The sequence below is a fragment of the Alexandromys fortis genome, unplaced genomic scaffold (assembly GCF_014885135.2).
Source record: "Alexandromys fortis isolate MF-2015 unplaced genomic scaffold, M_Fortis_MF-2015_v1.1 scaffold_303, whole genome shotgun sequence".
Classification (NCBI taxonomy): domain Eukaryota; kingdom Metazoa; phylum Chordata; class Mammalia; order Rodentia; family Cricetidae; genus Alexandromys; species Alexandromys fortis.
Window position 1 is genome coordinate 2496 of NW_026068181.1, and position 14437 is coordinate 16932.

A 14437-nucleotide genomic window follows, 5' to 3' on the forward strand; every position below is an offset into this window, starting at 1 on the left:
ATTGTTCAGAATTGTTTAAAATTCTCTCTCTCTCTCTCTCTCTCTCTCTCTCTCTCTCTCTCTCTCTCTCTCTTTCTGTGTGTGTATATATTTTGTGTGTATGAGTATATGTATTGTGCATTTGTGTGTGTGTATGACCTCCCTCCCCACTTTTCTTTTCCCTTTCTCTTTCTCTTCAGTGGGGAATATACGGGAAGAATTTAAAGAGGGAAAAACATGACTAAATATTTTGTATGAAAAGTATTTCAAGTTGGCACAAGGTTGAACTAACAAAATCACATAATTAAGGGGTAAGATTAAAAAAATCAATTTCCTAAGCTGGCAAGATAGCTCAGTGGGTAAAATCACTGGCAATGCAAACTTGCCAACTTGAGTTTGACCCTTGGGTTTCATGACAGAAGAAAGGAATAGATTTCTGAAAGCCATCCTCTGACTCTCACGAGTCATGTAACATGCACACACACACACACACACACACACACACACACACACCAATAAATAAAATTTAAAATTTAATGAGTTTCCAGGTAGTCTATGTTTACTTGAATAATATATATTCTATTGCTGTTGGATAGCATATTTGATAAATATTTATTTGGTTATGTTGGCTGTGTTGTTTAAAGGTAATATATGCTTGCTGATATTCTGGTTGCTGTTCTCTCAAGTGCAGAGAAAGAAGAGATGAAATTCATTCCCTTAATTGTGCCTGTGTTTAGTTCCTTTTTCTCTGTATCTTCTTTTTTGAAGATTTCCTTCAAGGTGAGTAGTTGTTCAGATTTTAATGAAGAGATAGATCTCTTCTTCACTGTGACTTCATCAAAGTCAATTAATATAAAAATCTATTTTATTCTAAACATGATGCTCAGAGTTGTTTATTGTTTTGTGTTTAGGAGGAATAAGCATTTTTTTTCCTGTACTCAATTTTAAGCCATATGTGTTTTTACAATGAAGGTACATTTCTGTAAAGCAAGACAGAGTTGGGTTTGTTTTCAGTTGTTCAAACTGTTAATAATTGTGGCCATTAACATAGTTGCTTTAGATTTCTGCTTGTTTTCATTCTTTTCCATCTTTTGTTATCTTTTCTTTATTTAATGACCCTATATAAAAAAACAATGTTAGTTCTTCATTCAGAAAACACAGCTTGTACTTGATTTTATACACTCTGAAAAAATCTGTCTTTTCATAATCGCTGTGATTATGCTTATAGTTGGAAAATTATCACAATATTTGGAGCAACTTTCTAAATGTTCATTTACTAATTTTCCTTTCATCTTTTTTCTTTTATAGGTTTAGTTGTATATTTTTAAAAATTTTAGTATTTTATTTCCTTTTGTATCCTTTAAAGTGTTTAGTGGTTTGTCCTGGAGTTACCAATGTGCATAGAAAAATAATATACATCTATTATCAAATATCAGTACACTCTAGGTCAGGGAGAGAAGGTACCATATGATAGAAAACCCCTCTCATCCTTTACAATAATATAATAAAAATGATCATTTTTCATATTCTTATCTTACTTCTTATAGTCTTATGATTAGGATTGCTTTAAATAATGTGATACACACTAAACAAAGAGTAAGAAGAACCACACATTTTACCTCTACTTAGTCTATTTTGATTTTATTTCTCACTAAGCATGGATTCATGATTTTACACCTCCATTATCCTTACATCAGAAACTGTTACACATTTGTGCACCAAAACATTAAGATTCTGGGCGGCCTGTCTCCAACCATTTTGACTTGACTTTGGTTCTTCTGTATTTCTGGTCTCTAGATTTTATGTTAGAAGTGTGAAACATAAGTTTTATGATAAATTGAAGAAATGTCATTAGCTTTAGACATTTTTCACATTGTTTTGCAGGCTTTAAAAATAGAAGTAGTGATTTCAATACATACTTTATAATGGAAATAAAACAAAATATTAAATAAAGTTTTTCTAGATGCCTAAATATTAGTATGGAGAAGTTTAGATATAGAGCATGAGAAGATGGTTATAAATAAATTTAAGTTGAAATTGTAAAACTTGTTAAATTTGTGAATTAATTATACAGCTTTATAAATATTTTGTACAAAATATAATTGAGTGACTATAAAGACATATTACATCATAAAATATGTCTTTTAGAAATATTAGTTAAACTAGAATAAAATGTTGAAATGAGAAGTTAACTCTTATTATTGTACTCTGACGTCACGGAACAAAATCTGATAAAATAAGTTTTACGATAATGTTTTACTTCTCAGAAAGTTTCTTATGTGTAAAGAAAAGATCTATCACTCGATCACGAATCTGTTTGGTCTTGACACCATACACCACTGGATTAACTGCAGAAGGTAGTAAGAGGTACACACTTGCAACAATGATGTGAACACTTGGAGGCACCTTCTTGCCAATGCGGTGAGTTAGGAAGCTAAACAGTGCAGGTGTGTAAGAGACGAGCATAGTGCAGACATGGGCAGCACAGGTGCCCAGGGCTTTAGAGCGGGCATTCTGGGAAGAGAGACGGAACACTGCTTGGAGGATTTTTACATAAGATGTGGCTATGAGTCCTAAGTCCACTGTGATCACTGACAGGGCCACTGAGATTCCATATGCTCTGTTAATGAGAGTGTTAGCACTGGCCAACTTCACCACAGCCATGTGCTCGCAGTAGGCATGGTGGATGATATACTTTGTATGGTAGGGCAGCCTCTTAATGAGAAGAGGACATGGCAAAACCATTAGCACACCTCTGATCAGGCCAGCGAAACCCAGTTTAGTCACCATAGATGTTGTCAGGATTGATGCGTAATGAAGGGGGATACAAATGGCCACAAAGCGATCAAATGCCATGATTACTAGAATGGCTGACTCCATGATGCAAAGAGTGTGGATAAAATACATTTGTGTTAGACAGGCATCAAAATCGATCCAATGGGCATCAAACCAGAAGATGCCAAGCATCTTCAGAGCTGCAGAAGTGGCGAGACACATGTCATTCATTGCCAGCATGCAAAGAAAGAAATACATAGGCTGGTGGAGACTTGGCTCTAGCTTTATAGTAACAATGATTATGCTGTTCCCCAGCAAGGTCAGGACAAACAGGAGACAGACAGGGATGCCAATCCAGCAGTGGAAGTATTCCAACCCAGGAATACCAACCAGGAAGAAAGATGTAATGTGTTGACATGTAACATTGACTGCCATGTTAAAACCCAATGTGCTGCCTGCATAGTGGAAAATACCAAAAGTACTGCTCTATAATCAGAGAACAGCATTGTCAATTCTTCTTTGGTCCAGAGTCACACAAAAACACTTTCCCAGAAGGGATGGTTCAAACAAACCTCTGAACACGCTAAGACAAATGACTTCATGCTTTCAGGTTCAGCATTTCAATCTGAAAGGAAAATACATTTATTCATTACTTTTGCTGAGTTTGAAGGCTTTACTCATTTTTCTTCCGTAGTAGTGGATCAGTCATAAACTAGTGTATACCTTTGTTATTGCTGGTGATTTTTTCCAAAGAGAGTAAATAAAATTTAGAAAATGTTCACAAATAGATCTTACATTCAATCATTTCAATTTGTAATTTTATTCTAGCAACTAAATTCTTAGACATTCCATTAGGATCTGATAAATACCAAGAATATAAAATTGTAGACATAAATAATCTATCACTCTTCAGAAACAGTCAAGCACACTTCGTACTGCCAATAGTAAAGTCATATATGCTTCCATTTCAAAGTTATTTGGCCCTGCAGATTATAAAATTAATTTAGAAGACCCATGAGCAGAAAAGGTTAAAGGAAAGTGGTTTAATGACACAAACAAAGGAAATGAAGGCTGGTTGTTTGTTTCACAGTTGCATTTCCTGAAACGATTCCTGACTGTCTACCGTCAGGTCACAGACTACCTTCCTCGTGTACGGCAGAAGTATCTCCACACTCTATCACTTGAAACTGCCCTATTACAGACATTTAATGGATGTTTATCAACTAACAATGGCCTCTATTATTACTGTTTAAGAAGATTAAGTTCTAAAAAAGATGCCTTGAGAGACAGTTTAATACAAGCACACAGAATTAAGAAATAGAAAGATACATAGTCAAATATTTAAAATTGTTGCTCTAAGCCCATGATTTAGAAATAAACCCAGTTTACTACAGCTCTGTAGACTGAGCCCTTCCTCTTTCTTATTCGGGTGCTCACCCTGCCTAGTGACAGGAAGACTGAAGGACCCATCAGTCAGGGTTTTCAATCTCAGCCGTCAGCATGGATTCTTAGGTCTTGTCCTCTAACTATATCCCTTAACTTTTACCTGAATCATTCTCCTCCAAATTAGTTTCATCCTAGAACCAAAACTGTGGACTATTGTCTGCCTCTTCATAACTCAGTGTCATCCATTTGTTTCTCTGGAAAGTCTTTTTTGTCTAACTGTTTGACTACGGCTTCTGAAGAGACAAGTTGGGATATCTTAAATTAACCTTAAAACCTTCTATTCTGGAGTGATGCAAATGTATTTTGAAAATGTTCTTACTAAAGAAGCAAGATTGTTTCCAGTACTGGGAATAAATCAGAGCTTGAATTTTTACCAGTAAACTACATTCAGAGCTGAAATTACCACATGCCACAGAAGATTAAAGGCTTAGATAAAAAATTAAGGAAAAACAGAAAGTTTCAGTTACAGAAAGGTTTTATATATTTACCAAACATTTACTCCTTCAGAGAGGCATTAAGCAAAATCCAGTTCTTGATCTGATCCTGAAAGAATTAAACCTATAAAAAGCTGATTGGAACTTAAAAGACAATCAAATTAAACAGGAAGTTGAGACTGTAAGATCACCTAAAATTTAGAAAGATTTTCTAAAGAGTATAAATAAAATTCTTCCTGATAATTAAAATCTTATCATTTTGCTTCCAGAAAGTTCACTTTTATGAAGACAACATAGCTGCCTCATACCTAGAAAAAGAGGAAAATTAACTCCAAGAAAAGCTCCTTGGCAGAGCCCAGGACCACAGACTTGCAGCCCATACTGGGCGTGTGATCTGCTTACAGCATCTCCCTCCCAGGCTTACTGTCAATGGAATCCCCTGCAGTATAATCTTCTCCACATAGCACTCCTCAAGATTACTCTAACCTCTAACGTGTGTTGACAATTTTTTTTTTCATTTCTAAACCCAGAAAATACTGGATTGCCTCATAGAGTCTGAGCAGTGACATTCCTTCTAAATGTCTGGGCACAGTCCGTAGTCTGGAACTCTCACCCTGACACCAGAAGATAACTAATGAGAAAGACTGTGACATTTTGATGCAGCTTCCTTTAAATGCACTTTCTGTTTTATCTTACTGTGTTATGATAACACACATAAAGATACTCCAAACTGAATTTACTTTAATGCCTATATTTTCTCAATCATAGCTAACTGAGATTCTTTTAGTATTCTCTATTCAGTGCCTGGTATCAGCATTTTTCATTAGGAATTAAGTACAAAAGGCATTTACAAAAATACCATAAAAGCACAGTAAATTCTTACAGATCAGAAGTTTTAGTATCTTCTTTCTTCTCAGAATTATTTAAGAGATTGTTTTTTTCAAAGGTATTTCCAATCTCCATTCACTTCAATTTCCTCAGTGGACTGGGTGTTCTCCAAATTATTTAAAAAATGATTTACACAACAATAAATAATCCTGCAACAAAAATAGTCAATATCCTTCCTGAGCAATAAAATATTCCATAATAATTCTATTCTCACTACCAAATCAAATTAACCAAATTCCTACTTGCTTCATCTAGATATGTAATACCACTGGAATCTGTATGGCTCTTCCTTTCCCATTTGATTTTATCTTCTTGTGTTTAATATCATCTTATGTTCTATGAGACCAGGGAATAATGGCTCCATCCACCAGAGAGCACATGATCAAGTCAGTAGCTATGACTGCTCATGTCTTAGCCCAAAGCTCAGGAGGGCCCTCAGATGCACGGGGAGATGCACCCCTTGGGGGTGTAATGCTAAAGTGGAAAGAGGATGGGGACAGCATGAAATACACAGCAGTGTGATGCTCCTCAACGCTACCATGTTAACTCTGCACACGCCAAGCATCTGCTATAACTTGTGATTTTGTCCTTTCCAGAGCAAACTTTTAGTGCCTGTACAGTCAAATCATGGAACTTAAATTTTGAACATTTATATTCTTTGGGGAAATCTGGGGAAAGACTATGAACTTCTGGTAAACTTTATTTTTACTATATATTTTATATTGTTTAAAAATTCACATATGATGTGTTCTAATAGGGTTCAGCACCTAGTTCCTCTCCCTTAATTTTTCCCCTGTACTCCACCACTTTCTCATGACAACCTGATGTACTTCAACTTAAAACTGATAGAGTCCATTTAGTGCCGTCAGTATGTATGCTGACCCAGGACAGACTTCTAGAAAATGGCCTCTCTTAGATCACATCTCTGAAGAATAAGCTCTTACTTAGAGTTGGTACTGTATGAACCTTTCTCTCATCTGTGCTGAAATGCTGGGTGGGTGGATTTTGTGTAGGTCTTACACATGCAGTTCTAGGTACTGTGAATTCATATATTCAGTGGCCCTTTTGTTCAAAAAATACAGTTTTAGTGGTGGTACCTACTGTCTTACATTCTCTCCTCCCCCTCTTCCATGATGATGCCTGAACTTTTGAGAATGAGTGTAATATAGATGCCCATTAAAAGCTGAGCAGGACACATCTCTTATTCTCACCTCTTGACTATTCATGGGGCTTTATAGTAATTGCCTTATCCTACAAAATGAAGCTTCTCTAATGAAGGTGGAGAGATAAACTTTCTATAGTTGAAGAGATAAGAAATAAGGGGACATTTTTACTATGGCCATTTAACATAATTACAATATTATTTTTTCTCTTATGAGCTACATATCCTTGGAGCTTTTGGCACAGGTAATGGTGCTAAGTATGAACTCTACCTCAAATGCACTCCAAAAGTGATTAGCTACTGCTATAACATTTATGTTACAATTGTACAAGTGGACACATCTTTCCAAACAAGTATTATTATAGTCTGCAGGGTCCATATCTTCATAAGACTTTTGGTTATGTTTACCCCAAAGTATCATATATAGAAATTTATAGCTCTGTGAAAGCTGTCCAGTAAAGAAAATTGGCTCCAAGTAAACGCTAGGGCACAGTTCTCTGTAGCCTAGGGTTTATGTTCTTGATGTCTTCATGGAAAGATCTGACTGTCAAAATCCCTTCTTTTAGTTAACTCTAGCTTGAGAAACACTGACATAAAACTGATGTGGGATGTCCTTCTATATATATGTTGCTTTTATTGATTAATGAATAAAGCTGTTTAGATCAAAGGCTTAGCAGGGTAAAGCCAGGTGGAAATCCAAACAGAAATATAGAGAAAGTGTAGGCAGAGTCAAGGAGATGCCATGTAGGTGCCTAAAGGTGAAAAATGCAAAAATATTACCAGTCATCCTCAGCCTTGTGGTGATTAATAGAAATTTAATAGAAATGGTTTTATTTAAGATATAAGAGCTAGCTAGGAAGATGCTTGAGCCATTGGCCAAATAGTGTTGCAATTAATTTAGTTTTTGTGTGGATTACTTGGGTCTGGGCAGCCAGGAAATAAACAAGCAGTCCCCATTTACATAAAATTAATCAGTATGGTTAGAGTTGTTTTGTTTACTTCTCTAAGTTACTCATAAATTCCAGAAGTTTTGTAAAATAATCACCATTTTGTAACATGGCCGGGATGACAAAGTCCAGAGATAGGGTGCAGGGACATGAAGAGAAATGAATGACTCATCAATCAGTGTTATGTTATGATGTTAGTATTTTATATTGTATATACATATATGCTATTATTTTATATATGTTTGGTAAGTTAAAAAATTGAACCACAGGTTCAGGTATATTTTATGTTATTAATTGAAATATAATTACAGAAATTTCTTTCTTTTCTGCCTCCAGAATCTCACAGCTACCTTCCCTCAAACTCCTCCCATGCCCCTTACTCTCAAATTGTCTCTTTATCTTTGACTATATTTGCTGCATGCTCTTGTACACATGCACGCACATAAACACACACACATTTACATCAAATATATAAACTAATTTGTATACATTTAAAACTTTTTGTCCTGTTGAGTTAATTTTTGTTTTTCGGTCTATGTGGTTTCAAGGCTGACCAATCAAATCAATATTGTGCAAAAAGCAATGAAATTCATTCCTATGAGAGGTTAATTTTCTTCTACTAAAAGTCATTAATTGCCTGTATGTCTTTGTCTAGAGAAGTGATCCTGCAAAAAAGTCCCCTTCTACATTAATATGTCCATTTATAAAGATATTATTTGTATCTTGTTTGCAAATTCTAGAAGAGATTTCACAACAAATATTCTGAATCTTGCAATTTTTCTATCGCCTCTTCAGCCATGCTCCTTAGCCATAGATGTACAAGCTGTGATGTAGATGTATCCACTGGGGCTGGGCTCTCTATAAACTGTTGATCTCTGCATTGTGTCCTCTATGATGATCTCCATTTGCTGTAGAGAAGGGCTTCTTGATGATGGGTAGTTACTACACTTACATCAGTGGATTTTAAGCTAGGAATCACAGAGGAGAGAATATGTGCTGTTTCTCTTTCTGGATCAGGGTTACCTCAATAACCACAATCTTTCCAAAGTCCATTTATTTCTCTTCAATTTTTGCAATTTTATTTTTCTTTGTGGCTGAATAGTATTCACTGCTATGTGTATGTATCACATTTTTACTATGAATTTTTATGATTTTTTTCATTACCTGGATATTGTGAATAGGGTAACTACGAACATAGCTGAGGATGTATGTGTTGCTAAAGTGCCATAGAACCAGAAGCACTTCTTGCTTATGTTCAAAGGAAGATCAAAATCAATTTCAAAAGGGATTTAGAGCCGGGTGGTGGTGGCGCAGGCCTTTAATCCCAGCACTCGGGAGGCAGAGGCAGGCGGATCTCTGGGAGTCCGAGGCCAGTTTGGTCTATAAGAGCTAGTTCTGGGACAGGCACCAAAGCTACAGAGAAACCCTCTCTCAAAAAACCAAAAAGAAAAAAAAAAGATTTAGAGTCAGAAAAGATCATTTATCTTTCAGTTACAACCATTTATCCATCATCTGTCTTTTTTCCCATCCAAGAAAATGAGACTATCCACGTCAAGGTCTGGAACTCTGTGTATCAAGATCTTTTATGTAGTCTTATCTGTCTATTCTCCAAATAAGACTTTTTATATGACTTTATTAAGGGAAAATGTATACTTCTATTCAGCACTGTCTGAAACCAGACCTACTGGGTTAATGGTTATCTTCACTAAAATTATATATCTGGCTTAATTTCCTAATGTTTGCTTTATTACTTTATAAATATTTGTTTATCAAAATTGTAACTTGGCAGACTTTTATGGACATGCTTTTCATAGAGTAACCACTGTGAACTGACCGCTATGTGTGGCTCATTTCATTCAGTGCATGTTTCTAGAAACAACAACCACTTCCATTTGACACAAAATACAAAAAAAATCTTAACCCTAAGTAAACAATGGCCAATATAAGAAGCCCATACTTCAGATTACATTCTTGATACAAACATTTGCATACTGTAGTTTCAAAGACTATATATGAATGTACGTGTCAGGTGCCATAAGCTCACCAAGCAAAATGTGTTGCCATAGTACAACAACTAATACCAAAATGAGATCTTTACATAGTGCTTCATATTATGAACATATTATGCCATATCATGATGTGGGATTCCCCTCCGTATGCTGTGAATACCACTGGTTAATAAAGAACTTCTTTGAGCCTGTAGCTAAACAGGGCAGAACAGAGGTAGAAATGAAAATTAAACTGAATGCTGGGAGGAAGAAGGCAGAATCAGGGAGAAGCCAAGTAGCCCCATTGGAGATAGACACCAGAACTTTACCTAGTAAGTCACAGACACATAGCGATACACAAATTACTAGAATGGGTTAAATTAAAATGTAAGAGCTAGATAATAACATTTTAGAGCTAATCGGCCAAACAGTGATTTAAATAATGTATTTTCTGTGTGATTATTTTGGTTCTGAGCTACCGGGCAGCTGGGAAACAAGTGGTCTCCTTATAACAAATTGGCACACAAATGTGGGTAACTACATCTACATAAAAACCCAAGAAAGCTTAAAAAGGAATTCTAGATACAAAAGAACAGAGTTAAGCATGGTTTGGTAATGACATTTTCTTGGGTGGGCTCTATTTGCTAGAAGCAAGCAGAGGCATGGCTCCTTTAAGAGAGGTTTTCCTGATTCAGCAGTAGCAGAACAAAAGCTGCAGTTTTGAAATGCTGGCTTTCTGGGTTGTGCTAGTAGCATGAACTCTAACTCCTTCAGGAGACTGAGCATTTAAATTTAAAAGTTTGTGAGCCCCATATTACAAACTGCTAAATGGGTCAACACAGACTCACTGCATACTTGAAACTGAGGCAAGGGGCATGACTCAGAAGCAGTGAATGGACTTCTTCCACCATATTGGACTGGGTGGAGCAAGCAGGCAGGGCTATAGTTGATCTGTCAATGCCACAGTTGAAGTTTTTAAGAATCACTTAGCATTTTAGAAGCGCTTCTGGACAGGAAAGAATTACAGATATACAATAGGACAGATTCAGACATAAAAAACCTTTAAATGAGTCACAGTATTGGATAAGTGTATTTAAGCTTGGAAGAGAGAAGAAAATGAGTATAAAGAGCTATAAAAAAAGTAAATGGTTGAAAACAAAATCTTTAAAGAGATGGAGTACAGACAGTCATAGATTAAAGTAGTAAAGATAATAAAATAAAATTAAACTTGTAGAAAAAGTAACAGAGTAATAAAAACAAGCCACATAAAGATGGAGAATACACAGAAAATCTGAATTATGTATATTATTGTGTCTTCTTTGAATTTTTTTCCTGTGAATGAGCTAAGTACAAAGAGACATTTATGCTAAGGTAAGCCAACATATATATTTTAAAGGTATCTTGAATTCAAAATATGGGTTTAAGGATATGTTGCTTTGAAGAGAGGTTCTTCTTTTGTTTCCACAGAAGATGAGAACCTGTGGATTGCTTCCAGACTGATATGGTTTGATGAACCAAGAACATCTGAAAGGTCACCTTGAACACCCCTCAAAAACTTACTTCACCCAATAAGCAACAGGAAGAAGTTTGGAGAGAACTATACCCAAATATTGTTTATAAATGTTTGTTTACATTTAAAGAGGAATATGATAAGGAGATTTGCATTGGTATGGATCTTGGTCTATGGATACAAATTTAAGGTATTGATTAAGGTATTACGTTTGTCCAGCTCATTTAAAAAAATAATGCATGATTAAGAAATAAAGGTTAATAGATAGTCATCCATGAGAGTCAAGCCTGTAGTCATGTTAGTTAGGTTTTCTAGATGTTCAGATATGTATTTCAGATAGATAGGCATTTTTCAAACCTTTCAAAGACTACAGAATATGGCATTTAAAATGTTTTAAAAACATAGGGTTTTTCATGACAATAGGACACATCTGTTCCTGGCATCACCAATTACTTTAAGAGGAAGATGGGCATTTAAGAGGCTCCTTATGGAGTTGGTTAGCCATTTGGGCAAGAAACTGTTCTTTCCTGGACTGCTTGACTGGACTTGCAGTACTGAAAGAAAAATGACTGCTGAACTTGCTTAAAGATGAGACCATCCTTCAGGGTTCCTGCTGTATAAAAGAGTCTGCTAGACATTCTGCAGAACACAGAAAAAATGTGACTGACAAACTGCCAATATAGGTGGAACTGTCTTTGAAATTTCCTGCTTCATAGAAAAGTCTGACAGATACTATGATCCTGTATTCTGGATACTATGGATGCTCTAATGGTACAGAAGAACTTTGGGTGACTGTCCAGGCAGCTAGATGTCTTTGTCAATTCTAGAGTTTTAGAAGTTGCTTACAATGCACTTCCTGTTTACGTAGGTAATATTATATCTTTCTGGAGTCTTTGATGGAGTTGAAGAATTTATAGTTATAATTATAATTTCCTTAGTTATGATAAGAGATAAAGTAGATAAAATATTGTAACGGTAAATCTTGCTTGATACTTGTCTTGTTATATGTAATTTTACTATGTTAAAGTTAAAGCCTTTATTTTTATTTAAACAGAAAAGGGGAGGTGATGTGGGATTCCCCTCTGTATGCTGTGAATATCATTGGTTAATAAAGAACTGCTTTGAGCCTACAGCAGAGCAGGACAGAACAGAGGTAGGGAAGGAAACTAAACTGAATGCTGGGAGGAAGAAGGTAGAGTCAAGGAGAAACCATGTAGTCTGGGTAAGCCATGGCCATATGGTGATACACAGATTACTAGAAATGGGTTAAATTAAAGTGCACAAGCTAGCAGATAAGAAGCTAGAGCTAATGGGCCAAGCAGTGATTTAAATAATATAGTTTCTGTGTGATTATTTCAGGTCTGAGCTGCCGAGCAGCCAGGAACAGACAAACGTCCTTACAACAATATCAAATCAATAATAAACAATAATCATGCAGGCTTCTATTGAAATATTTTGCTTAGTTTCTTCCTCATGAAATTTTGCCAACTTCTTCAGATTTCAGGAATTGTCCTTAGAGAATAATCAGAGTCGTGTTCTAGAATTAAGGGAAAATAAGCGAAGTAAACCACTCTGAATCTGTCTGGTCTTAATGCTGAAGATAATAGGGTTCATAAAAGGAGGGAAAAGGAAGCAGATGTAGCTCATTGTTATGTGGACCACATGAGGAATATTCTTTCCAAACCTGTGAATAAAGGTCAGACTAACCACAGTGACATAGAAGACCAGGATGCAACAGATATGGGAGGCACATGTGTTGAGAGCCTTAGTCCGCTCTTCTGTAGAAGCAATACTCATGGCAGTCTTGAGAATCAAAATGTATGTGAAACAAATAATCAGAAAATCCAAAACCCCCATACCAAATACAACCACAACTGGATAGAGACGATTGAATGTGATGTCAGCACAGGCTAGCTTGATGACATCTTGGTGTAAACAGAAAGCATGAGAGAGTACATGGGATCGACAGTAGGGAAACCAATGCAGGCGAATGATTATTGGCATGATTGATAGACTAGCCCTAATAAATACACCCACTCCAATCTGTATTACCCTAGTGTCAGTAAGAATGGTGGTGTATCTTAATGGGTTGCGAATGGCAATGAAACGGTCATAGGCCATGGCAAGCAAGACCCCTGACTCCACAATAGAGAGAGTGTGGATAAAGTAGGCCTGAGAGAAGCAGGCTGCATGGCCAATCTCCCTGTGATTTAACCACAGTACACCCAGCACTGTGGGCATGGTGGTCAATGTTACTCCAAGATCTGTAGCTGCCAACATACCTAAGAAATAGTACATGGGCTCATGGAGGTTGTGATCATCCTTAATGATAAAAAGAAGGGTACCATTGCCAAGCAGTATGGAGATATAGGCCATCAGCAGTGGGAGAGAGATCAGGTGATGGACCTTCTCCAGACCTGGAAAGCCAGTGAGCAGGAATGGACAAATGGAGGAATTGAGCCAAACTGTAGGCATTGCAGAGGAAAATTTCCACATCAGGTATGAGGATAAAAATCAGTTCTTTGTGATTTGCTCTTTGAAGATGTTACCTGCTATGTGGATGTTCAAGATCCTGCTTTCCAACAACAATGGTGATTCCTGGGAGCTTTCTAGGTATGGAAAAACAGGTTATGTAAAGCACAGCTCTATACAGTATGCAGATTTCACTTTAAAACTACTGGGGTGTATGCTAGTGATAATCTATGTATAGAGAGTACATCTATGTGAAGTCTTTGTTAATCCTATACTCCAAACAAAATGAGGGAAGCAATCACTATAATTGAGTAGTGTCTGACAATGTTGGTGCTTATACAGTATTTTTTCATGGTACTCTTCATCTTGACTGTGGATGTTAAAAGTTGACCTAAAGAATTCCCATAAAAAATGAGACCTAGAATGTCAGAAAGCATCTGAGCATTGTTTGAAAATCAAGTATGGATAATTGAATCCAAAATAATATAATCATATAAACAAATACATAAAATGTAGTTAATATATGGTCTTGATACATTTATTGTATCTATAAAGATTATTCAATAGGTAAAATTCTAGATATTGGAACAGGCTTGTGTATATGTATTACAAAATGACATAATACTGACCTTTATATGTTTGTCCCCAAAACTAATAAATCTCTCTTTTTGAGCAGTAAAATACTTGAACTCTAGTAAATTATTTCAAAAATTCAGAATTTCATTATATATATATATAAAATTTAATACTATGTATTTTGTTATATATATATTTCATAATACATACACAATAGAAAAGACTATAAGTGCACTATTTGGTAATACCAGATATATGAC

At 35.8% G+C, this 14437-nt stretch overlaps 2 protein-coding genes across 2 annotated transcripts; both read right to left on the minus strand.

Moving 5' to 3' along the window:
* Positions 1 to 2235: 2235 nt before the first annotated feature.
* LOC126492686 (olfactory receptor 52P1-like) lies at positions 2236 to 3189 on the minus strand. The gene has a single exon (XM_050129226.1). The coding sequence runs from the start codon at positions 3187 to 3189 to the stop codon at positions 2236 to 2238; it is 954 nt and encodes a 317-aa protein (XP_049985183.1).
* Positions 3190 to 12653: 9464 nt separating this feature from the next.
* Positions 12654 to 13604, minus strand: LOC126492685 (olfactory receptor 51B6-like). Its single transcript, XM_050129225.1, has one exon. It carries the CDS (start codon positions 13602 to 13604, stop codon positions 12654 to 12656), a length of 951 nt encoding a protein of 316 aa, XP_049985182.1.
* Positions 13605 to 14437: the final 833 nt, after the last annotated feature.

Coding starts and splice junctions, on each gene's coding strand:
- LOC126492686 (XM_050129226.1), bottom strand. CDS start 3,189: ATGGCAGTCAATGTTACATGTCAACACATTACATCTTTCTTCCTGGTT.
- LOC126492685 (XM_050129225.1), bottom strand. CDS start 13,604: ATGCCTACAGTTTGGCTCAATTCCTCCATTTGTCCATTCCTGCTCACT.